The sequence below is a fragment of the Hesperophylax consimilis genome, chromosome 16 (genome assembly GCF_061612785.1).
Source record: "Hesperophylax consimilis isolate HC1 chromosome 16, BYU_Hcon_1.0, whole genome shotgun sequence".
NCBI lineage: Eukaryota > Metazoa > Arthropoda > Insecta > Trichoptera > Limnephilidae > Hesperophylax > Hesperophylax consimilis.
This window is the reverse complement of record NC_142851.1, coordinates 2,683,145-2,708,635: the sequence shown is the minus strand read 5'-3', so window position 1 is coordinate 2,708,635 and position 25,491 is coordinate 2,683,145. Positions and strand designations below refer to the sequence as shown.

The window sequence follows — 25,491 nt, the reverse complement described above, 5'->3', positions numbered from 1 at the left end:
CAGGTCACTTCTTTTTGCTGATGACCTAAAACTATTCCTGGAAATTAAAACTTTAGAAGACTGCATTCGACTCCAATCGGACATTAATAGAATTGTTGACTGGAGTAAACGGAATCGGATCGAATTCAATGTTTCTAAATGTTTCATTCTTTCTTTCACAAGGGCACGTCATACTTGGTTTTACCGGTATACCATGAATGCCCGAAGTTTAAAACGTGTCTCCACTATGAAAGATCTTGGCATCATGTTTGATAGTAGGCTGACATTTCATACTCATATCGAAATGACGTGTAGTGCTTCACTGAAAATGCTGGGCTTCGTCCTACGCACTGCGATGAATTTTAGAGACACCCGGGTTCTCCAAGTGCTATACATTGCGTTGGTTAGGAGTAGGCTTGAGAGTGGGTCGGTGGTTTGGAGCCCACATCAGGTGAAGTATTCCCTTATGTTGGAGAGAGTGCAGAAGAAATTTCTGAGATTCCTCTACCTGAGGGAGTATGGCTACTACCCGTGGCTCTATCCTACTGACTTTCTCTTGGGCATGCTCGGTATGAACCATCTACGGGTCAGAAGAGATGTGCATATTGTATCACACTTCTTCAAACTGATTCGTGGATGGTTAGTAAATCCGACTATCATGGAGAGTATTAGTCTCTATGTTCCTGATGGTTATCTCCGTCACCGACAGCATAGACTGTTTTATCTCCCGGCCTGCAGGACCAACTTGCCAATGGTCATGCCGGTGGGGAGAGCAGTCTTGCTGTTGAACAGAATTAATTCGGATATCGACATATTTAGCATCGGTGAAGCTGCCTTTAAAAGGCAAGCTCTATTGATGCTGGTATAGTTTATACACCGTTTACTTATTATGTAATACCATTTTACAAATGTACTTAAAAACGAAATAAAATGTAATTTTGTAATGTTTTTAAAGGAATAAACTAATTGAATTGAATTGAAAAGACCGACCACACATAACATTTTAGCATTCTCTGCCTTAGTTTTAAGCTGATATTATCATTGCAGAAGAGGGATTTCATTTTAATGAACGCAGTTCTTGCTGCTTCAATTCTGCACCTAACCTCTACATCTGGGTCAAGAGTCTCCGTGAGAATACTGCCGAGGTATCTAAATCTTTCGACCTTTTCGACATTGCAACCATTTAACTGTATCACTGATTCAGAGTGATCTAGTCGTCCAAATGTCATCCATTTTGTTTTATTGACGTTGATTGTTAGGCCCAGTTGCTCACCAGCATTTATTAGTATAGTATGATATATTACATAACCTTCAAGTAAATAAGTTAAGAAGAAAAAGATTCTTAGTTAATTATGTGTATATACTGTTAATTATTATTTTTTTATTAAATATGTTATAAAAGATGTCAGGCTTAAAAATTAATTGTTTTTCAGGTTTAGTGGTAATATTCAATCGCTTTTTATTGGTTTTTTGACAAGATAAGCTCTCCTGTAGAAGTCTGAGAAAAGTATGACCATAAACAGGTTCTGTGGAATCAAGATTATCGATGGAATCTTCGGGTAAGCACAATCCTCCACGAAGAACACGGATGAGAAGTGGATGATGATCATGCAGAATTGGATCTGAAAGATAATTGTATTTTTTTAAATTCTGTAACGGCTGTTTTATTCAATCTTTCCCTAGCAACGGCAGAATTAAGAGACAGTCAACGGACTTTTTTTTTTACAGAAAGACATGTGGTATTTTAGTTATTTAGAAACAGATTGCTTTTTTCCATTATTTCTGGCTTTCACCCTTCAAGGGTGTTCTTGGCCATCATTTAAAATTATTGAGAAATGAAAGGTGAATTTAAATATTAATTTTATTTAAATAGGCAAATTTCAAAATTATAATGAAAATTGGAGTCGAGTTCAGACTTAGAAGAGATGAGATGTTGAATGGAGGGGAGGCAATTTTAGATAAGGCTTGATAGAAGAGAGGATATTTGTTTAGAGGGAGACAACCAAAAAATATGTGATCTAAAGTTCCCACTTCTAGACCACAGAATGTACAATCTGGGGAGTCAACGACGTGAATTTTAAAAAGATGGGAAGGAACGGAACAATGTCCGATCCTCATTCGAATGAGTGAAGAAATTTCTTTTTTGGAAAAATGAGGGAATTGCTGAAACCACGGTTTTGATGGAATAGTCCTTTGTATTGAGGCATAGCAGGCTCCCTTAGATTGACTAGCAATGTGCCAATACTCCGACCAAACATTGCGGGATCTATCTTTGATGATGGGAAAAATGTCAGATAGGGGAATGTGGTTTACGTGGGTAATAACAGGGTTGGACGCTCCTTGTTTTGCCAAGGCATCCGCAATATCATTACCCATGATACCAGCATTCTCAGGAATCCAAATCAGAGTTACAGTTTTACCAGAGCTTTGAATGGAGGCTATCATCACTCGAATAAGGCATACAAAGTGATCAACAGGATGAAGAAGAGGACTGGATTTAAGTTTTTGGAGGGAACTGAGAGTTGAGGTAAATTACACTGCCACAAGGTTAAGACCACACTGGACACTTTAATTTGAACATGGTTTAGGCAAAATTTCAGATCAACGTTCGCCGAGTTTGACCGGGAATTACTGCCTAAGTTTTCTGATCTGATTAACACAATATTTAATTATTATTAAATACTTACAATCTGAATTTGAGTGACATATTTCTTCCACCAGGAAGATTTCTTGTACTCTTCATCGTATGCCGTCAACAGGTAGTAGAAATACATGACAATGTGCACGCACGAGTTCAATATTAGCAGAAAGGTACCGTGGCCTCCTGAAATACAAACATTAAATGAATTTACGCTGAGGGCTTAGATAAACTAAATGATAAACTAAATAAATTTCGCTGCACACTTAATATGCAAAATATATATAAATAGCACTTGGTTTCAACTTAATTAGTACAAGAAACAACTATTTATGTTGGGGGATGCATAAAAGGTCCCTTTCTCAATCAATGTTATGTTTGAAGATTAGTAAATACCCATAAATTATTAATATTACCCAAACTAACACACTAAAAACCAATTTTGTGCATGTTTACTTAAATAGTTGCGTCAATTAGATATTTAAGTTGAAATCAAGCATTGTGTTTTAAAGAGCCTTTGCATGCAGTGGAATTCAACAAGTTTACCAACTTTGTACATAAATCAACAAGAAAACATAGAACTGCCAATGCATAGATTAAAGAACGACACTAGAAATGCCTTCTGTTCAGATCCGGATGGAAACCAATGTTGGCACTGGCTTAGTTCATTTGGTTCTGGCCCGTTTAGCAAGCGCTCTGCCTCTCTTACACTTGCCTGACATCCTATATCGCCATCCCATTTAGTCGAAATGGAATTTTCATAATACACAATGGTTAAATATATCATATTTGTACAGCGCCAGCAAAACGGCGCTACACAAATCATCCAAATATTGTTATTAATATTATTAAACACGGTTCTGTATTTGAAATTTAAGGAAAGGATAGTCTGACTATTGGATCAAGAAACATTCTAAATGCCAAATGGTAGAAATAAATTAATTGTCAAAGACAATATTAGCGATCAAAAGAAAATTTGAAACAGAAAAATCAGTTGCATCTAGTATCTTCCTCGGGAGTCGCTAACATTGCCTTCAATGATTAAATATAAATATTTGAGGTTTTACTCATTAAATTATTCCAAAAACAAAAAAAATACTGACCCCGACTTGTAGAAAGTCCAATAGATGTCGCATATAAAAATAAAAATGGAAAATTTTATCCAAGACACTATCTAGATTGCATTTAGTTCAGGAAGAATCTTGCAATCATACATAAAAATAGCACCCAATAAAAACATGCATTAAAATGTTGATTAGTTCTTAGTCGAAGTGTTTTTTTTTTTTTTTTTTAACTTTATTTATTTTCATTTCTTTACATATATTATACATAATAATAGACAGTAAATAATAACATAATATATTACCAAATTGTATACACAAGAAATGAAAACTCACTAAGGCACTGCCTGAGTTTGGGTAATATAAAACCATTACTATATTTCAAGTACCTAAGTATAATATATATAAGTAGAAAAAGTTTTTTGTTTTTGTTTATAGTTATTATAAAAGTAAAGAGAAAACATTATGTACAATAGTTTATAAAGTTTCAGCAAGTGAGTTGTAGAAAGGATCAATAAATTTATATAAAAAGCGTATCAATATCTGCGTCATTCAGCCATAATTTTACCTCCTTAACATATTCTATTGTTTTATTTATCATTTGAGTTTTGTAGTGGTTGAAGGTTAAATGTACGAGGACCAATGAAACTGCTATGTGTCTGCATTAATTTAGTATTTGTTTGGGGGGTGTAAAATATATTAATTGTTCTTTTACTCATTCTGTTTTCATTTATTTTGAAATTATTTTTGTTTTTAAATAAATATTTCATAGTTTGTAATATAAATAATTTACGAATGTTAAATAATTTAGATTCTTTGTATAATAGGTCGGTCCAGAATGTTTTATTTTTGTTATATATGACTTTAATTATGTGTTTTTGAATTATTTGTAGGGGCCTAATAAATGTATCAGGTGCACCACCCCATCCTATTATGCCATAAGTGATTGCAGATTGCACCAGGGAGAAGTAGGTCATTTTCAATTTTTCAGCGTTTAAAATTTCCTTGAGTCTATAAAATATGTAGGTAAGATATCTTAGTTTAGAAGTGGTTTGATTAATATGTGATTTCCAATTAAGATTAATATCTATTGATACTCCTAAATATTTTATATTTTTGACATTAGCGAGTTCGTTGCACAGGAAGCACATGTCTTGATTGAAAGTTGCATTATGGATTCTAATTTTAAGGTTGTCTTTTGGTTTGTTTTTTATGTTTTTGTAAAAAGGTAAGTAATATGTTTTGCTGTAGTTTAAGACAAGTTTGTTGTATTTTAACCATTTTGAAACAAGTGAAATACATACAGTTGCTTTCGAAAAAGTTTCTGTCCAATTATTACCATCCACTATTATTGCCGTGTCATCGGCGTAAGAAACAATTTTACCCGGGATTACAAAATTACATAAATCATTTATATAAATTAAGAATAAAATCGGGCCAAGCACAGTTCCCTGCGGAACTCCGTTTTTTATCTGTGTCTCGGAACTATAATTATTCCCAATTTTTGTTTTTTGTGTTCTGTCTTTAAGATAGTTTGATAGTAGTTTTAGTGTGTCTTTTTTGAAGCCCAGTCGAGTTATTTTTTTAATGAGTAAATTATTATTAACGGTGTCGAAAGCTTTTCTTAAATCTAGGAATATGGCAAGACACTTCTTTTTTTTATCGATAGATGTGTAAATGTTATTTATCAATTCATATATGGCATCATCAGTGCTTAGATCTTTACGAAAGCCGTATTGGTTTTTCGATAGAATTTTATATTTTTCTAAGTGTTCAATGACTCTAAATTTGATGCATTTTTCGAATATTTTTGATAGGTTTGAAACAAGGGATATTGGTCTGTAATTGTCTAATTTATGCGTATCCCCAGATTTATGAATAGGTATTATATGTAGTGGAGATTTTAAATTGTTCTGGAAAATGACCATCTTTGAGGCATATATTAAAAATATGTTGTAATGGAGTTAAGATATGTTGTTTTATTTTTTTAATGTATCACATGATAGTCCATCATTTCCCTTAGAGTTGGATGGTTTTAGGCTATCAATATATTTATTTATTTCATTAAATGTAATAGGAGAAAAATATTCTATAGAGTTAATTGAATCGTTGTTAGAATCTAATTGAGGAGATGTCTCCATATAATCATCATTAACATTAATGCCGGAAGATTCAAGTACCTCGTCTACTATATTTGTAAAGAAGTTATTAAAACCTTCTGCAATGGTCGATTTGTTTGTTATTATTTCATTATTTATTTTAACCTCATTACAATATTTGAAGACATATTTTTTTGTTGGCAATTTCATTTATAATATTCCAAGTTTTTTTAGTATGATTTTTAGCATTTTCAATTTGTTCACAATAGTATTTCTTTTTGCAGTTTCGTATCGGTCTATTTAGTAAGTTTCGGTACATTAGATATTTTGTTTTCAGATAAGGCATTGTTCTCAGATTATTATTTTGGCAATCCATTTGATATTTTAACATTTCTCTATACAATTTATCCCTTTGTTTAATTGATATAATTAATCCAACTGTAATCCAAGGTTTAATTTTTTTATATTTTCTGTTTGTGACAACTATTTTACTTTCACTTTTTAGAATATAATCTCTTAGAGTATTATAGAAATTCTCTAATGCTAAATGTGGATTTTCTATTGATATTACATTTTCCCAGTTTTCTGACTGAAGTAAAGAGTTTAGAGTTTTATAATCAATGTCTACTTTTTCAAGAGTTACGGAATTTCTGTTTAAAGGTGTATTTTTGAAATGGTGTCCATAAAAGGTCGGGTAATGATCTGTGATATTAGTTTCGAGAATTGAAGAGATAATATTGGTCGCTTTGTGCGACTTGACAAATATGTGGTCTAAACATGCAGAGTTACTTAAGGTTACTCTTGTTGGTGAGCTAATATATGACATATATCCAGAGCTTGACAAACAATTTAGATACTCATTTTGACAATTTACATTTATATTGTTATCATTAATATTTATATTAATGTCACCTGTCAAAATGGAAAAAGTAAAATTGTTTCTGTCAAGATTTCTAACATAAGATTTTAGTTCTTTTACAAATAAAAAATCATTTAATGATGGGGATCTGTAAATGGCTAGTACATGATATTTATAGTTGTTTTGAAAAAAGGTTAATTTTATTGCATTGGCTGACTTAAATTCAATAAATTCAGTGGCAACATTTTTCAGAGTATTATGAAAGAATACAGTGACTCCATCATGACCAGTATGCTTACAGGCAGAGGAAATTGTGGTATATTCTGATAAGTTATATGGAATAACATCTTTCATTTGAGTTTCAGTCAAAACAATTACACTTGGAGAAAAATCTAGGTTATTTATAAGGATACAGAGCTCATCGAAGTGTTTCCTTAAACTTCTAATATTCATGTTTAATATCGTGAAATTAACATTTTTTAAAAGTAGATTTAGTTCATATGGGTTGGTACATTTATAATTTTCATGTATATGGTTTACTTCAGCCATGTTAAAGGTTGATTGGTGTTTACTATGTGGTGTTATTATTATTTATTCGGAGGGGATGTCTTCTGAGCAAATAAGAATATTTGTATGATTGGAGATTTTTCATTTTTTCTCATCCAAATTTTTCCGTTCAAATTTGTACCCAAGCCTTGATGATTTAGCTAGGTAAAGTAGGTGTTTATTGTGTTGGATCAGTTGTTCGTTAATATATATTGTGTTGTTTTCTTCAAAATTTATGTTTTTTGCATATAAAATACCATATTTCTTTTTATGTGTTATGATTACGTCTTTACTATCTTTGTTTTGTAGACAAACTACTATGGGAGGATTTTTGTTTGGGTTTTTATTTTTGCTTCTGAAAATATTTGCCACTTTTATAGTTTCTTTATCACATTTGAGTGTTTCCAGTATATTATTAAATACTTTTGTGATATTTTCATTTTCCTTCAAAGGAACACCCTGTATTTCTACGTTATTTTATTTTTCATTTTGCTCCATTTTATTAATATGTAGTTTTACTTCTTTATTTTCTGCTTGAAGTTGTTTAATCAATATTTCTTTATTTTTGTTTTTTTCTTCATATTCGTCTAGTTTCTCACAACAAAATTCGACGGACTTTAAGTTCTTTTATTTGTTCAATAAAAGATTTCATTAGTTGACTGGTTAATTCATTAAATTTTTTTTCAATGCATTTGATCATTTTATTAGTCATTGTGTCTTCTTCTTCTGAGTCGCTAGATGGCGCCTTTTTTTTAGGTTTCTTTTGCTTATTCATTTTGAAGAAAGGTTCGATGATCGGATATTTTTAATTTAAAAATAAAAATGTACGAATTTATTTAATTTAAATAAAATATTTTTTTCTTATGGCTTCAGTAGGATTCGATCCAATTTCACCGGAATGTCTGCATAAACTCGTCCGGCTGTTTAGACCACTGACCCACGAACGCCGCAAGGTAAATTGTGAATTTATCAGATTATAATAGAATCCGAGCAGCAGAGAAATAAAAATAGTTTTTTTTTTTTTGTATTAGGCAATTCACCCTAAAGAGAGTGCTATGTATAAAAATAGTTTTTTATTGTTGTGTTCATTGATTGCTGTTAATTTTTTTTAGAGAGATGATTCCTATTTCACCGATTCAAAACACTTCGTATGATAATTTAATTATTGTTAGCTAATTTTATATCAATAGAATTTCATGTATTTCGCAAGACAATTTTAAATCGTAGCTGGTAGCAGACATTGAACTGTCACTTTTTGATTGTCACTTCACTTTATCATTGGATCACAAATATTTATTAATGTTTCTCAGTATACAAGTCACTTTTGAATTGAATTGAATTGAAATCCTTCACTGTAAACACTTCAAACACCGCAAAAACTTTTTACTTTGTATTTCATCGATTAAAAATCATATATTTTTTATTTTTGTATACTGTATTGTATTATTTTGTATACTGTGTAAGGTGGTACTTTGTTTTTGTTGATACATGATTATACAGTTAAATATGACCGAAGGAGTTAGAGTCGAATTAGCTCAGTGGTAGAGCAAAACTCCTGCAAGGTTGAGGTCCTGGGTTCATTTTCTAAATGCAACCAATTTTTTTTTAACTTTTATATTTCGAATTTTCGTTTGAAAGTCATTGTCTTTAATGATTAAATATTACAATTTGAGGTTTTACTAAATAAGTTATTCCAAAAATAAAAAATTAATTCATGAATTTGTTTGTATTGAGTTCATGCTAGGTCGATGTTAATGTATCTTGAAAAGTAAAGAATTTTGTCTAGCAAATGACGACGAAATTAATTTGATTAAAATCCATTCAAAAGGAATTTATTTCACTGGAAATTGTAAATTATATATAATATACTTTATCCAGTGGACTGGTTCGGAGCCAAATAGTACTTATTAATTTTCAGCTCTTTCAATTTATTTTTATTTAGTGCATATTATGTCATTTTTTGTGATTCGTGTGGTAGATGTTATTAAGAAAAGTAAAATGTGCACCTTCTTTAGTCTACAGAAAGAAAGTCATGCAACGGACGGAGGAAACAGACAGTTATTTTAGTCATGAAGCTATATTATCGAGGCTTCTAACTTAAGGTACCGCCTTATTGGATAACCAACACCTCGGTCACTCTCTGGTCACCCCAAGTGGTTCCCTACATTTGGTGATTTAGCAGGGGTGTCCGAGTTCGTCGGGTGAGGGGTGTTCAGGATGCACCAGGTGTGTGGTGTGCCAGATTGGGAAAGGCTGCTTTGAGGAGACCCTTTGTCCTCTCCAACTGGTATCTCGAGCTATCGCCTTGCGTCTATCACTACTGGACACACTTATCCCTAGATTCCTACCCACCCCTCATACCTTTTTACTTTCCAGAACTTCCTTTCCTTAAACAGACTCTCCACACAGCATCCCTAATGATGAAATAGGCCCTATGGGAAATTATTTTCCTCAGGGCCTCCTGTGTGGGGTTATTATAAAAAAAATATATATGATAATCTACCTTTTTGAGTAAAGATTATAAGGTAGCAGAAGTTGGTGACATGGCATGATCAAGTGAATCAGATACTTCAGTCGGGCCATGTCAAGAGCCAGAATAATAGAAGAGTTATTATTATGAGACGATCAGAGATGTGCAAAATGGGTACCTAAAACCATTTGAAATGCAAAATGGAAATGGGTCAAAACTTTTCCATTTGAAAATGCAAAATGCAAAATGGTTTTTAGAAAAGCATTTCAAATGCAAAATGCAAAATACCTATTTTCAAAATGCATTGAAAATGCAAAATGGTTTCTCAGGTCAAACAATTTAAATAATTGTAGAATTTTTAAATAATTGGACATCAATGTTGAACAAACATATTACATGATGGTAAATCCAAAAACACCACGACTACAGATTATGGAACCACAAAAAATTTTGCGCGGGACTAATGTTGCCAACGTAAAAACATAGAAACTGCTATCTAACATTTAAAATTACAGCGTCATGGCCATATTCAGTATTTGAATCAGTATTTTTTGTAATGGTATCACTCAATTGCCAGGGCTCCTACCAGGGAGAAACTTGACAAATGTAAATTATCTCTCATAGCGAGGTTGAGGACCGACTGATATTTGGGGTTATGAAAAAAATATTAGTGGAGATAGTAGGAAGAATGTTGCAAAAAGCATTTAAAAACGGAAAATGCATTGAGAAAAGCATTAAAAATGCAAAATGGTTTTTAAAAAAGCATTTAAAATGCAAAATGGAAAATACCCATTTTGCATTTTGCATTTCCATTTGAAATGGATTTATTTGAAATAAAGCACATCTCTGGAAACGATGTATGAATGAAGTGTGTGCGAAGACCGGGTTGTTTGGCCGTCCTCTACCTACCCCTGCGAGAAAACGGCGTTATGGTTAGTTAGTTAGTTTTATTGAATATTTATACCTGGTTGCCACTTGATGATTCCCCAGGAGAGACAGACCATCCCGGTGTGATGATAGACGTGTAGGAACGACACCTGCTTCTGTTTTTTTCTCATCACAAAGAATATCTGCAATTTAATTATTAGTAGATATCATTTTAAATACATCTTCTTGATTGAACGAATGAATTGGAACCTTAGAAGTGAAATTAACCCAATTGAACTGAAACTGGGCAGATATACTACTTGTCCATGACAATTCATTCTATCAACTTTTGGTGGCGATCAGGCACACACACGATTTTTTTTGAAATTGGATGATGATTATTAAAAAATAAAAAATAATATTTGTGGTAACTTTATTGTTGTGAATATTTTTAGGCAGGTGATCGTGTTTAAATTGTTTATTTCTTACCGTGTCTAGAAGATCAACAAGTTTGATGACGAAGTAGCCATAACAGAACTTCCACGCTATGTTCACTACTACAGGGTTGTCAAAGTCGCCCACGGGTTCACATACGAAATTATATTTATTACCCCACGCTAATGTTATTCCCTGGAAATTAAACATATTGTATTATGATACTATCTTTATGCTTACCCATTACAATCACAACACAACAACAATAACAATGACACTACAATACAAATAGACTTGTTATGGTCTCACTAAATTAACCCAAAATGTGACAAGTAACAAACACTTGTAAGTTTCCAGAAAATTCTTAATGCAAACATTATTCATGTATGACAAAGATAGACATTTAAAGAATATGTGTGAATGAACAAAATAAATATAAGACGGTTTATGAAACGATATAAGACAGAATGTACGAACTGTAAAGTTGCGGCGAATACAACATTCTACAACACGGGTGTGACTGAGATGACAAGGTAAGCTTACTCACTTACACTAAGACCAACATGGCATGCATACGAAAGAGATAGCACACAACGAGTTTAGCACTGAAACCACTAAACTGAAAGCACGACATTTAGCGTATCTTTTGCTTGCCACTTTTGAGATCTGTACAACATGTCTATAGCTTGTAATGTCATTGGACAATAATATATTTTGTTACCTGATATAATGTATAGAAACAAGCCACAATTTGTACGGCATTAAAAGCTATTAGTGTGTATTTAAGTGAAAATGGTTCTCTGTTTTTCATCAACTTTGGCCCCAGTTTGAGTACTACGTAGAGATATATTCCCAGTAAGGTCAGGCAAGGGACAGGACTGCTTATTAAAAACCAATCTCGAGTGCCGGGATCTGGAAATTAAATAAATACAATCTTATCAACCCAACATATTATCAATACTAATTTAAGTTGTGTGTCTGCGATTGTAACTCTGGTTCAATGAACTCGGATTTGCTTTCAATTTAATTTATCATTTTCATAATTGGAACTGATTCAGACAAACGATAAAGTACCTACCTATCATATAATATTATTTTACCAGAAAATTATTTTAATTCCTTGTTTGGAGTGTGTATTTCTTTTGTTTAATTTTTTTTAGGGTAAACCCTAAAAGACAAGTAAAGTCAGATTTTGTAATTTTTCTAGGGTCTGTACTTTTTAGCTAACATGCGATTCAGGGGGCCGGGACGGCGAGCCGGCACCGTATGTGTACATGTTGGCATCGTAAGGTATAACTATAAGGTATTGACTGTCCTAAAACGGGAATTCCTCCTAGTTGGGCAGTCAAAGTATTTTTTATGTATATGTACATGTGTCATTGTATCATCACCTGTACTAAATAAATAAATAAATAAAAATAAATAAAAAAACGTCGGCATTGTAATGTATACATGTTGGCTACGTAATGTATACCTACATGGCACTGCTGAAAACCAGCTACATTCCCGGAGAAATCCGGAATGTACAGCTGAGCAGTTGCCCTTTTGGCAATATAATCATCTAAATGTATGTGTACAAACTATATGCAAACATGTAAAAAATTATTGTCAAATAAACGTTTTTATTATTATTATTATTATTATTATTATATTATTATGTTGACATCCCAATGTATACATTTTGGCATCGTAATATATACATGTCAGCATATTGATGTGTATATGTGTCATATTAATGTACACATGTTGGCATCGTAATGATTCCTTTGGTTCAAGTGTCATGTAAATCTATGTGATCACTGAATTTTTATTTATGTTGTAGTATTTTTTATCTATTGTAATTTTATTTTTATTATTTCTTATTACGTTTCAAAATTATCTGTCATCTTAAAGTTGTACTCTGGGCGGAGAAGTACGTTCATGATGTACGAAATCACTACAGAGCACATGCAGTCGTTGTTCGCGATGGATTTCCGTTTGATAATGGCAAAAATATACAAAGACTCACCCGATCAAAGAAACGTATGTCTGCGTATGTTCTTTTCGATGAAACAATGCTAGTTCAAGTTTCCCAAGAACGATTTTTAGCCAGAGAAAACAGTAAAGTAGGTACGTCTGATTTCGATGCCGACAAGTAATTTGAACAAGCTGCTTTTAAGAAGATGCTGATGTGTTGATTTCTTGTGTTCATCATTAAAATTTGATGCTGTTTTCGTCATTGGCGAAGACATCAATCTCCTAGTTCTAATGACCGTATTAGCACTATCTCAAAGCAACCTATCACTAACTTTCGCAAACCCGTGAGAGGCAAAACAACTAAAATACTGTAATCTGCGAATAAAATATAAATAAACAGCTGAGAACATTCTTTCTCCACGCCTTTAGTGGCTGTGATACAACATCGTCCTTCTTCATCAAAGGAAAAACAAAATTTTGTTTGCTTGTGCGGAAAAAACAAGACTCAACGCCAAGATTTGCATTTTTAAACATCGATGCAAAACCAGAAGATATAGCAGATAGTACTGCAGCGAAATGGAAAAGGGAACCTTGGAAGAAGTCCGCTACCAATGTTTTACAAAATCAACAACGAAAAGCAAATGTATCTTGCTTCATGCATTAAGGACATACCATCAAGTTAAAAAAAGTATGGAATACAAAACTTTTTCAGAAAATTGGGGCTACACACTTGGCACCAATGGGCTTGCTCCAGTAACAATTACAGAGAAACCAGCACCCGGGACCTTAATGTAAATGCAAAAAAAATAACTACCCTTTGATCTCTCCATCTAGTCACTATTGACACATTGCCTTGCGCCGCAGCGGGAGGGATGGATTCATACTGGCTCTCTTGGACACACTGATCCCTAGATTCCCACCCACTCCTTTTAACTTTTTCCTTACCAGAACTTCCTCTCCTTACTTTCCTTAAAAATTCCCTCCACACAGCATCACCAAAGATGACATAGGTCCTAAAGGAAATCATTTTCCTCAGGGCCTCCTATTTTAAGACTTTTTTGCCCCCATTGACGTGGAATAATTATTAGTAGTATAATAACAATGTCCTGTGATGTTTTCAAAGGTCTACGCTAGTCATGGCGTCGTTAAGGTTGTAATGTTTTCGCCTTTTCACCATTTTCTTTTATTTTTATTTGTTTAAAACAATATAAAATTTTCTTCTCTCTTGGCTATGACCGATATTTAATTTTTTCTCTAAGGCTTTGCATATGTGTTCGCAGGGATGGAAAATTCCTCCCCTACAACACATAAGCCTCCATGAAAATTGGACCCTTTTCTTTGATATCTACAGAAAGCTACTTAAAGCTCTCTTGTACTATATATCTTCATAGACATATGTACTCAACTAATTAATACGTTATTTACGAACTTGAACGCAAATATTTCCGTATTTATATTGTAATTAAATTCCATCAAACGTTGTGTAATTTTTTTGATTTATGATATAGGATTTTAATTACCTTCATTTTTGTGGTAACCCCCTTGGTTCTGATCGAGGTGTTGAGTTTCACAATTTTATTGGTCTTTCCATTGCAAACCTAGACTTAAATGAATTCTCTGGATGAGCTAACTTTCCTATTGTAATTATTCTGATTCCCTGCACCCTAACAAAGTCGTAGTTAAACGCTGATAAAAGATATTATACATGTTTATTTGGACAAGTAATTAAATATAACTCAAATGGTTAATTGTTAGTAAATTTGATTTTGGTAAACTCTTGGGTCTGTGTGGCGCCACTCCTTTATGATTCTGCTGCTATAAGGTACATGTAGAGATTGATTTAGTAGGTTAATGTAATTAGTTAATTGCATATTTGACGAACTCGGAATAGCCCATTTGCTGGCATAATTTGGCTCCAAATCCTCCTGCAAGTAAACGAGATGATCGTGAGTCAACAAGAAATTTGCACAATCCTTTGACACGGCTCTTTGATTGATACCTAAGTTATCGCGTCCCAAAGAGCCTTCCACGTCATCATGTACTGCATTCAAGTTTCCCCTCGGGTCTCGATACCCCCAAATTCCGACCCCTCCTTGGACTACAATTTACTTAGGGCGAACCGGTTTCGTCCTATATACAATCATATACTCACGGTTGGTGTGGACTTACGGGTCATGAATCCTCATTCCACGTTTAAAAGAAAATGCGGGAGTGGTCTATAAGACCTAAAATGCAAGCTGTATGCAGGTCCGCATTCTCCAGTAAACAGTACATACGAATAAATATATGTATACATACAGTTTGGGAAAGGTTTATAACTCGCAATACGAGGCTATCTACCTCGCATCCCGAGCTCGGATCTCGCGCCAAGAACTCTGCGAAGCTCTAGGTCTGGTAACCGAATATATACGTACTAATAAGGTGATACTAATAAATACTAGTAGAATAAGGTCATATTTGATAGTTTGTTTTGGAGAGCTATCGAACTCCAGGCTTTTGTTTGTTTGGTTTTGACGTTTTTATTTAAGAGAATCGCCATCTCTATTTGATTTGGTTAATGGTCTTGTTATAGGAGCGACCACTGCCTCCTATTGATGAACTGTATTTGTTTTAAATTTTACCTCCAGGGTTCAACATTAATTTTTGTTCATCCTATCCCGTGATTTTCCAATTGTTTCAAGTAGTTGATTGCCACATTAGAGAGTACTCGACCCTCAAATATCTCAGGCAACTGATGGGGTTCTGTATGAGCACCCAATCAATAATATTCAAATGTTTCGTATAATTATTCGATATAATCCTACTAACCCGTGATTTTCCAATTGTCGATTGTGAGTGATAAGTATTTGTGAGCACGCATCTTCCAGCTGTTTCAGGTAATTAATAAAAATCTATGCGACTATCTAATCAATGATATTTAAATGTTTCATGTAATTTCGATATAAATCTGGCTAACCCGTGATTTTTCAATTGTCGTTTGTGATTGATAAGTATTTGTGAATGACCCAAATCGCTGCACATTGCACAATAACATCCTGATGTTTATCCTTATAACTCCGATAAATTATCTAGTTACGGCCAAGGTCGTTTCCAAACTATGCAGTTGACCCAATTCTCCAGTGAGCTCTTTATTTGTAAACAAATAATATAAACATCTCCTGACACACTAACCTAAATGTGAGATTTGTTAATTTTAAAATTCCTTAGAAGTCATTTGTGCCTCTTTACTTTTATTGTGCACTATTAATTAAAATATTTTTAAATCCTTTATTGAAGTTAAACTATTTTTCATTTTCCGAATTTAGTAAACTTACTAGGTTTAATTGAAGAATAAATATACATATATATTTAAGTACACATATCTCTATTGTCAAAATATGTTAAATAAGAGTACATATATTAATAAATAAATATAAAATATATGATTCTACATAGTCTGGAATATTAATAAATACATATTTTCTTTTTCAATAATATAGATATGTCTTCGGGTAGGTATTAAAAATCGCTACCATTTCGATGCTTCGATTAATAAATAAAATATATATATATAATTACATTACTCATATATATATTCTTTATATACAATATTTTACTTTACTTTTATATAGATAAATATATATACAAATATACAATATACATATATTAATGTGTAATTCTTTGTTTTGTTTTTTTTTTCAATTTAATATTCAATTGATATACTTCCACTTCACAGCCCTTCTGTGTCTCCTGGGACCTGAAAATTATTTATAAAAGGAAAACTTACCCACGTCAAGGTATTTCCGGTCGGGTAGTACACAACAACCTTGATGAAGAAATCCTACCTAATTAATTGTATTTTTCAACTAATTTCAAAATAAATCTTTTCGACTATTTATTCCTATTTAATATTTTATTCTCGCTTGAATCGTATAAATTAGCTGATATTTGATTTTCCTTCCGAACGAAATCCTAATTCAGAAAACCCGTTGATTTAATAACACTTTTCTAGCTTAGGCTTTTGAATGATAGCTGTTAAAATACTTTTTTCGAAATGGTAGATTGATGTTTAGAATTCCGGTTAAAATGACAAACACTTTTAACACTGTCGCTATACGCACGATGGATTTTAATTGATCAAATTTTTTTTATTCTAAATTTCTTTTTATATATTTTTATAAGAAAATTTTTTTCCGAATTGCGCAGACTTTTAATTATCTCGATTCTTAATAAATTAGTTTCTTTTCCGAACTATTACTTTTAGAACAAAGGTTTGAGCATTTGTTGTTATTTCTTTCGAACTGTCTAGATTGCGTTTATTTTAAACTAAGACGTAAATATTTATTACTATTATTATTATTTTTTAACCAAATTGATGTTAAATTATAATTTATTTTTAAATATCAATACGCGATCACGTTCACTTTAGATTTCCGAAAACTCTTAATTGAATTTGAATGTTTTCACTTTGAATGAAATAATTATTTTTAGAATTTAATTAATTCACAATTCACTTTTTTGCACTTCTCACTTTACTTTTTAAGCACTGAGTTTAAATTATATTTATTTATTAACACTGTTTAATTAAATTAAACAGACTTATTAAATTTCACTGACTCTAGCACTTGTAATTTTCACAAAATTTTCCTAAGTCCAGGGGCTTATTTAAAATTTAACACTTAAAGATTTTTCACTGTTAATCCTACCAAAGACGTAGTACTGCCACGTAACAACTTTTCGAATCCTCGGCGCGACTGTCTCCTGACTGATGTGTTCCATCTTTTATACCCCTCTCAGGTTCCAAAAGACGTATCTGAATTTCTCTTGATGCTTAATTCTATCTCCTATCAACTCGTAAATCCGAACACCCCTTCCATCAATATCGATTGTGCTTCCATAAGATGTTCTGCTTTCCGGCTCAAGGCGGTGGTCAGTTTCCATCTCACAAATCTAAGTCGATAGGGTCCGAATCGGGTAAGTCTGCGTTAATCGCCCAAGCTCCCTTTGTTCTCTGTTCATACAAAAATGTAGTTAAAATCTCATGATTTTGTGTTCCTTTTTTTTCTCAATTCGCGATAGGTCCATCCTCAATAACATATATATAGATCTCAATTTTATGCATCTCGTGCGAAATTGTTTAAATCCATGCTGAAATCTTTACTACGCATTTTTGAATTTCGATTCGTCTAAATTCTACTCAATTTTATTGTCCCTTATATGGGCTTTTCCATTTTCACCAGTACTTTCTCTCTTAATGCCGCAGATTTGAATTTTTCCTTATCTTCTTGGATTTTCTTTTATCCGCGACGTTTTCTTGCACAATTTCTTCTTTTTTTCTTATGTTATTTCTCATAACTCTATAATTAATTATTTTCCAAGTCGTATTTATTTATTTCACGGATAAATTTGAATTGTATCACTTTTCTCCACTTGGATTATTCTTTATCTCCGTTCTTTACCCTTTCTTTTATCTTTTCTCCACTTTTCCCGATGTGTGTGGTCTCCAGGAAAATTTCATACTTCATCTATTATTAATTAATATATAGTTTTCCACACTTCTATGGGAGATATACCTAATTCGACTCTGGGATATCTGTCACTTTTATTGCCTGATCCAATCTCCGCCCCATCCTCCATCCCTCACTTACAAGATTTCACATAAATTATATGTCTGGACACCTGTTTACGTTTAAAATTTTGGTACTAGACTCGTAAATTTAATTTAATTTCAAACCTATTAATTTTAATCTCTTTTGCTTAATCTAAATACTTCATAAGGTCCACGTTAAAGTTAATCGCTTTTCTAATCGTTTATTACCTTAACGTAAATAAAAATCATGTTCGGATTTTGATTGTTTATCCTTCAAAATATACATGAGACCGCCAACCTTTTATCTTGTTTCGATCCCTCCGTAATATTGGGTAACTCTAATATATATCTAACCTAATAATTATGTAAAATGTCTACTTTTCCTGAATCTAATCTATCGCTATATGTTTAGTTTTACTGTCTTCTTCTGATACTCAATTTTCATTTTCCTAGGACCTTTGTAACAGCTAAAATCTCTGTATTATCCTTCCATTCGATCGCCGCACTTTTCTAAAATGTGTATTTTTTTGCGAGATTTTTCATTCAAAATTGATTCACCAATATGTCCGTTTCATCTTAAATTGATAACGATTAATTTCCATTGTTTCCAACACTCACTCCTCTCTTTAGTACGATTTTTATCGAACATGACACCCTCCTTCTATCATAAATAATTGCACTACAGTTGAAATTCCGCCAGTAACTTTCCTTCGCTTTTCCCGTCCCTTTTTTATACTATCACGTTTATAATTTTTTTCATTGCATTTTTGTGTGTGCGTTTTACAACTTGTAAAACTTCCAAGCACCCGATTTCAATGGTTCGATACCCCATAAATGTCCCAGTTATTGTAAACATTCCCAGGAGTTTGTCACCTTGAAAGTCGATGTTGACCCTAAAGTGCGTTCACCTCTAATTTCTGTGGGAAAGAAGAAGCCATTAATTATCTATTTCATTGCCCGATCCAAAGTTTATTCCTTTGTCTGTCGTAGACACACTCCCCTCCGCTCACTGATTGGTTACTCAAAATTTTATAGCTCTTTGTTCAGATCTAATTGGTTGACAAAATTCAATGTTTATTTTTAGGCCTAGGAAAGGGGAAGTACCAGTCGTCCTAGACGATTTTACGACCTCTCTGCTTTCGTCCCGGAACCTTGATTTAATTTCAACTATTACAGGAGTCTACTGCAAGCAAGCTGGATCAATTCTTTCTCCGCCAGATGTCGTTAGCATGTCCGTTTTCATAAATAATTTGCATATTTTCTTGCAGCTATGGTTTATCTGTTTTTTCTTTCACTGTGATTTAAAGCCTTTCATCACAAGGTTGAGGTGTTTCAAACTTCCCACATTAATTTGATCACCATCAAATTGACAATCGGCGCCATTTTGTATTTTTGTCATTTGAATAGTCTCCGTTACATAACTATTCTTCACCTGTTTCAGTGTTTGATCAAATTGTGATCAACTATCAAGCTGATGTCAAGTCATGTTATTGACAAATTTTAATATCCGAAAAAAGTTCCGGGACTTTAGGACACCTTGTTGTATATTGACAATATTGACATCCCCCAATTCCGTCCAATAAAATTACATTACAACTGACAGCCGTTCCCTGCATCATTGTTAAATGGTAAGCTTTGAATTATTGTAATTTATAGGTTTAAAGTAACTGGAATGTAATTTATGTTAATCATGTTTGATCGATAGGTAAACAAAATATTCGTAGAGCGTATTTCACCTTTAACCTCAGAATGATTTTGAATAATACTTGGATTTTGACGACCGTTGTTAAAACTAACATACCCTAGGTATGTGCTCACTGTAAACAACAATATATCTGAATGATTTGTATTTTTGTGTAGCGCCGTTTTCATCTGCGTTCAGGATATAGACCCATTTCGCTATTTCATATGTTTAACTTTATTCCTTTGGCACTACCACTGGTCACTGGCCATTTCTTCTTCTTTGGATGGGGATCCAGCCTATCTGCAATTCAGCATAGGTCCTCGGCAGTCGCCCTGTGGATTCAGATTCAGATCAATCCCTGTGGGGAAATGGAGCGAAAATTCGTTGAGCACATGTTCGGTGATTTGCATTGCACAGCACATTTGTCATTGGAAATTCAGCTATGTCTCCCCAGGTAGTTATCTGAGCCTTGTTCCCTTCAAGGCAGGACGTTGGCACCATTGATGAATGGGTGTATCTTCATCCTCTTTATATCTTCTGCAGCTATTGGAGCTTTCCATTCTCAAACGGCAGTTTCCTGTAGATAATCCTGTTATCTATGTAGCTCTCTCAGTGAGTTCTATTCGTATCGATAAGGCTCGAGGTCTGGTCTCTCCGTGTAAGTTGTACCATTACAGGTGAATTGTCACATTCCTTCCAGCACTTATAATTTTTCATGTAGTTTAGTGTTGCAGGCCGCCACATGATTTTTCCACTAACGAGTCATTTGAATCAGGGTCGAAGCCGACAGTTCTACTTGCAGTTAGTAACGTGTTATTAATTTTATAGTAACTTACTAGTCGCATTTTTATTGTTTTTTAATATTGTGTATTTTTTAAAATAAATATACAATAATTATTAATTATTATAAAGTGATCAAATCATAACTGCTTTTCCTCACAACAAAGAGAAAGCTCCTGTGCTACGTGAGGAAATTTCAGCTCGAATAATAAAATGATAATAATAACAAGAAAATAAATCAGAAATTCGCAAGATTTATCGAAAACAGAAAAGAATAATTAAAAAAAAAAAATAAAAAAACAAGAAATAATAAGATTATTTTAATTATTAAAGTAAGGTATTTTAAAAATGCAAAGGAAGGGTTGTTTCGTAAAATTTGTAAAACTCACCAAATTTCAACGTTCATTTTCGGGTTCTGTGAAAGTCCTATTCAAGTTCTGTTATTATATCATTATAGGCTAGTTGCTGGACAGAACTAAAATAACAACAGAACTTGAGAAAATCTTTCACAGAACTTGAAAATTAACTTTGAAATTTGAAGAATTGTTTAAATTTTCCGAAACAACCCGTCCTTAGTGTTAAGTTTTTGGATTTTATCGTTATTTTCACTTTGACACGAGGTTATTCTGATGACTTCAATTTATATTATAAAAGTAAGTGCCGCTAAAACCCAGAAACAAGTTCCGGTACGATCAAGAGAGTTATATGGTTTGGTAGCCCTCTATCTCCCATCCATGAAGAATATTCCCGCATTTACCTGAAGGGGGTGCTTTTGAAGATGGTAAGGGCTGGAAGTTTCGCCCTCTATAAATTTCTACATGTCCAAAACATTCGAGAGTATTCGAAAGCATTCCACAACATTCCAGAATATCCCGGAACATTCTGGAATGTTGCGGAATGTTCGAATGTTTGAACATCCCAGATCATAATGAACTGAAAACGATAAAATTCCTGATAAACTTTTAGTAAATTCGTAATCGTGACAATACATTGGTATCTCTAAATAGTGAACAAAGTCGCTATCCGCGTCTGTCTGTTTGTGCGCTTAGTTCTTCTAAACTGTGCAACGGAGTTTGATAGGGTTTTCACTATCATTTATAGAATTTCTTCCGGAAGGTTTATATTAATAATATATAGCTGAAATTTACCCGTCGTTGTTGGGGGTTAAAATTAGGAGATAAAAATATACCATCGCAAACTTTCTGTAGGCCTTTTTGATATACAATTCCGTAGTACATTATTTAATGTAGGTATCTCATAAGGTTTAGCCAGCTTTAACAATGGAAGCGCACAATTTTTTTCTATTTACGACTTGATTACAAAACATCGTATTTTCTCTACTTTCTATAAACATAATATTCATGTATTCAATATGTAAACTTTGCGGAAGAAATTTTCTAAATGATAGTGAAAATCCTATCAAAATCCGTTGTTTATTTTAGAAGAACTAAGCGCACAAACGACAGACGCGGAAAGCGACTTAATTTTATACTATTTAGAGATAAGGTAATTCTGATAGAAATTTTAAGTTATTCAACTGTTTTTCTTTAAAATATAATATTTTTCATGCTTTTTGTCTCTAGTAGGTAGTATGAATATTGTACAAAGGGTTTCTGCACAAAATGTTGATATTTTTAAAAGATATTTTATCAATCTTTGAATTATTTTAAGTGGTTAAAAAATATTAGCGAATTCTGTTCAATTTTCTTTATTTTTTCAATTTTATTCAGTTTGAGCCAGCATTGCAAATGTATGTTAATTATTATCATTCATTGTCTTTTCCAGGAAGGTATGTTACTTTGCCGATGAATTCAAACGATGATACTTCATTACTTCAATGATATGTGAAATGATTCCTATTTTTTGCAACATCATGCTATTGTGTACTGTAATATATTATTACGAAAGACACAGTAAGCAAAATGACTAATTTAGAGACTACAATATTTCAAAGTAAAAATAGTAATATTGGAACAATATTAATTTTATGTTTAATGATTCAAACCACACGAGACATTTATGGATAATCAGGCTTTGATCTTCGGAACATTCCGCTAACCAGGCGACTGCTCTAAACTACCGAGTTACGGAGCAGTCTTTTAAGGAATCTGTGAATATCCGCTTTTCCACCCCTTAAAGCAGAATTTTGATCCTTCTTGATGAAATTTTGCCTTTGCGAGGAAAATTACTGTCTACATCTGATGTTGAAAAATTATGTGTATAGCCCGGGCAACGCCGGGAACTAATTATAATAATAAATAATTTACAAATATGTTTTTCTGTTTTCCTTTGTTACACTTCTGTTAAAGGTACTGCGTTTATCACTATGTTTATCCGAAACATTTATACCTTTTTTATCTATTAATGTGTTTTGTGTATTTTTGTATTTTTTGGAGTGTTTAATTTTTTTTTAAATGATTTTTTTCAGATATGGACACATTTACGAATTATGTATTCACTACAAAACAGTAAATAGATATAAACATGTAATACAAAACAGTAAATGGATATAAACATGTAATACAAAACAGTAAATGGATATAAACATGTAATACAAAACAGTAAAGAGATGTAAACATGTAGGTAATACAAAAAGTAAACTAATTTATGTGTTGCGGGCATATCTGAAGCATTATCTCTAATCTCTAAATAGTATAAAATAAAGTCGTCATCCGCACTTGTACTTTGTGCGCTTAGTTCTTCTAAAATTTTGGTAGGGATCATTTCGAATTTTTTTTCTGAAAGGGTTACATATATAATACATGCATATTATATTTATAGAAAGTAAAAAAGTCGATGTTTTATCGATCAAATTCGGGCGCTTACGTTGCTAACGCTGGCTAAACCTTGTGAGATAAATCAAATAATGTATTACGGAATTGAATATCTTAAAAAGGCCTACAGAAAAGTAAGCAGTGGTTTATGTCTATCTCTTAAGGATAACCCCCAACAACGCCGGGTAACACATCAGCTAGTTATTTTTTTATAATGCAAACATTATGGGTTTACGAATTACCTGAAAATATTTGAAAAACTCCTTCTTCCAACATTATAAGCTACAAATATTGATGGTATAATGATGGAGGATTTGAACCCACAGTGCTTGGGTTTGGGAACCCTGTGCACTTTTCATCTCATTCGATTTACGAGTTCAATGGTAACGTTTTCTACAACTCGCAGATTATAGTCTATTAAAAGGAAAAATAAAATTGGCGACTGTATTTGATTCACGCAAAAGAATACAAATTTAATTAAACATATTAATTTCGGTTGCGTAAAATTATTCACGTTTAATGAACTCAAATTTGTTTTCAATTTAAGAGGAAGCAACATGCCAAAAACGTCTATATTCTTGGTATACCTTATATCGTAGGTAATAGGCATTAAAATCGCTTGGCAAATGGAGTCTAGAAACATTCGATTTCAAGTACAAAACTGGTTTTTATTTATTTTGTAAATAATTTTATAATGAAGCATAAAAGTTAATCAAGTGAAACTGTCACAGATAATCAATGCTATAATACTGTTTTGTTTTATTTTTTTAAGTTGTTTCCTTTACGCGTTCATATATTTCTGTTGAAAAAAAAATTTTAGTAGTTTACATTTATATTACTCAAGCGAAACGATAGGAAAACCTTCAATTTATCTAAAGCATATTTTTGGTATTCATAATGTACACCAATTTATAAAGTTTAAATACGTTATAAAGATTAATCAAAATAGTGATTTGGCATTAAGCTTCGCCGTTCATTGTCAAATTTGGAACTACCTAATTGTGTTAAGAATATTTCAGACAAGCGATAAAGTAGGTACCTACCTAAAATATAATATTTTAACAGAAAATTATTTAACTGACTATTTTTCAGAATTGGAATTATAATATAGTCTGTAAGTCTGCGATATAATATTATATTTTTTAAGAAATTACTCACTGCTGATTTCATCATTCAAAAAGTTGTACAACTGAACCAGTTTCCCCAAAATCACTGCCATTGTAATATGATTATTATTTTACTGATAAATAATTAGGAACCTTATTGAACCGCGACTTTTTTCACACTGACTAAATTAAAGTCACCGTGTTTTCGAAGTTATACATTATTCAGTATTCACGGTGGAACGTTTGCCCTTTCACCTGTTGTATTAATTATGATTTCAATGGACATCACCACAAGACAGAATGCTACAATTACGTACTCACCGAAATATTACCGTTGTATGCAAAGGCAGGGCTTTGCAGAGAATTTCGAAGCCCGAGAAAAGTGTTTTTTTTAACTCCCCTGATCTACCGTGAAATTGGATTACTTGCAGATACCTGCCTCAGGATAAAAAAAATTATAATAGTACGTCGTGTGATATATATATTTTTTAAGAAAGGCAGACATTCCCGGTTTACGAATAACCTGACAATATTTGAAAATCTCCTACTACCACCACAGTAAGGGGAAAATGTTGCTTGTGTTGTTATGGAGGACTTCGCCAGCCGAGGAATGGAACACTCTAAGCCTGGGTGTGACCCAAACCCGATGTCAACCAATGTTACCCCGT

The 25,491-nt window shown here is 32.7% G+C and overlaps 1 protein-coding gene across 1 annotated transcript; it reads right to left on the bottom strand.

The window, feature by feature from the left end:
* Window positions 1–1,289: 1,289 nt before the first annotated feature.
* LOC149416547 (very long chain fatty acid elongase 7-like) lies at window positions 1,290–24,999 on the bottom strand. Its single transcript, XM_089641396.1, has 6 exons — window positions 24,876–24,999; window positions 11,676–11,866; window positions 11,009–11,149; window positions 10,617–10,722; window positions 2,667–2,803; window positions 1,290–1,601 (listed from the first exon to the last, which is right to left on the bottom strand). The coding sequence occupies exons 1-6, from the start codon at window positions 24,934–24,936 to the stop codon at window positions 1,428–1,430; spliced, it is 810 nt and encodes a 269-aa protein (XP_089497522.1). The 5' UTR covers window positions 24,937–24,999; the 3' UTR covers window positions 1,290–1,427.
* Between the last annotated feature and the right edge of the window lie 492 nt (window positions 25,000–25,491).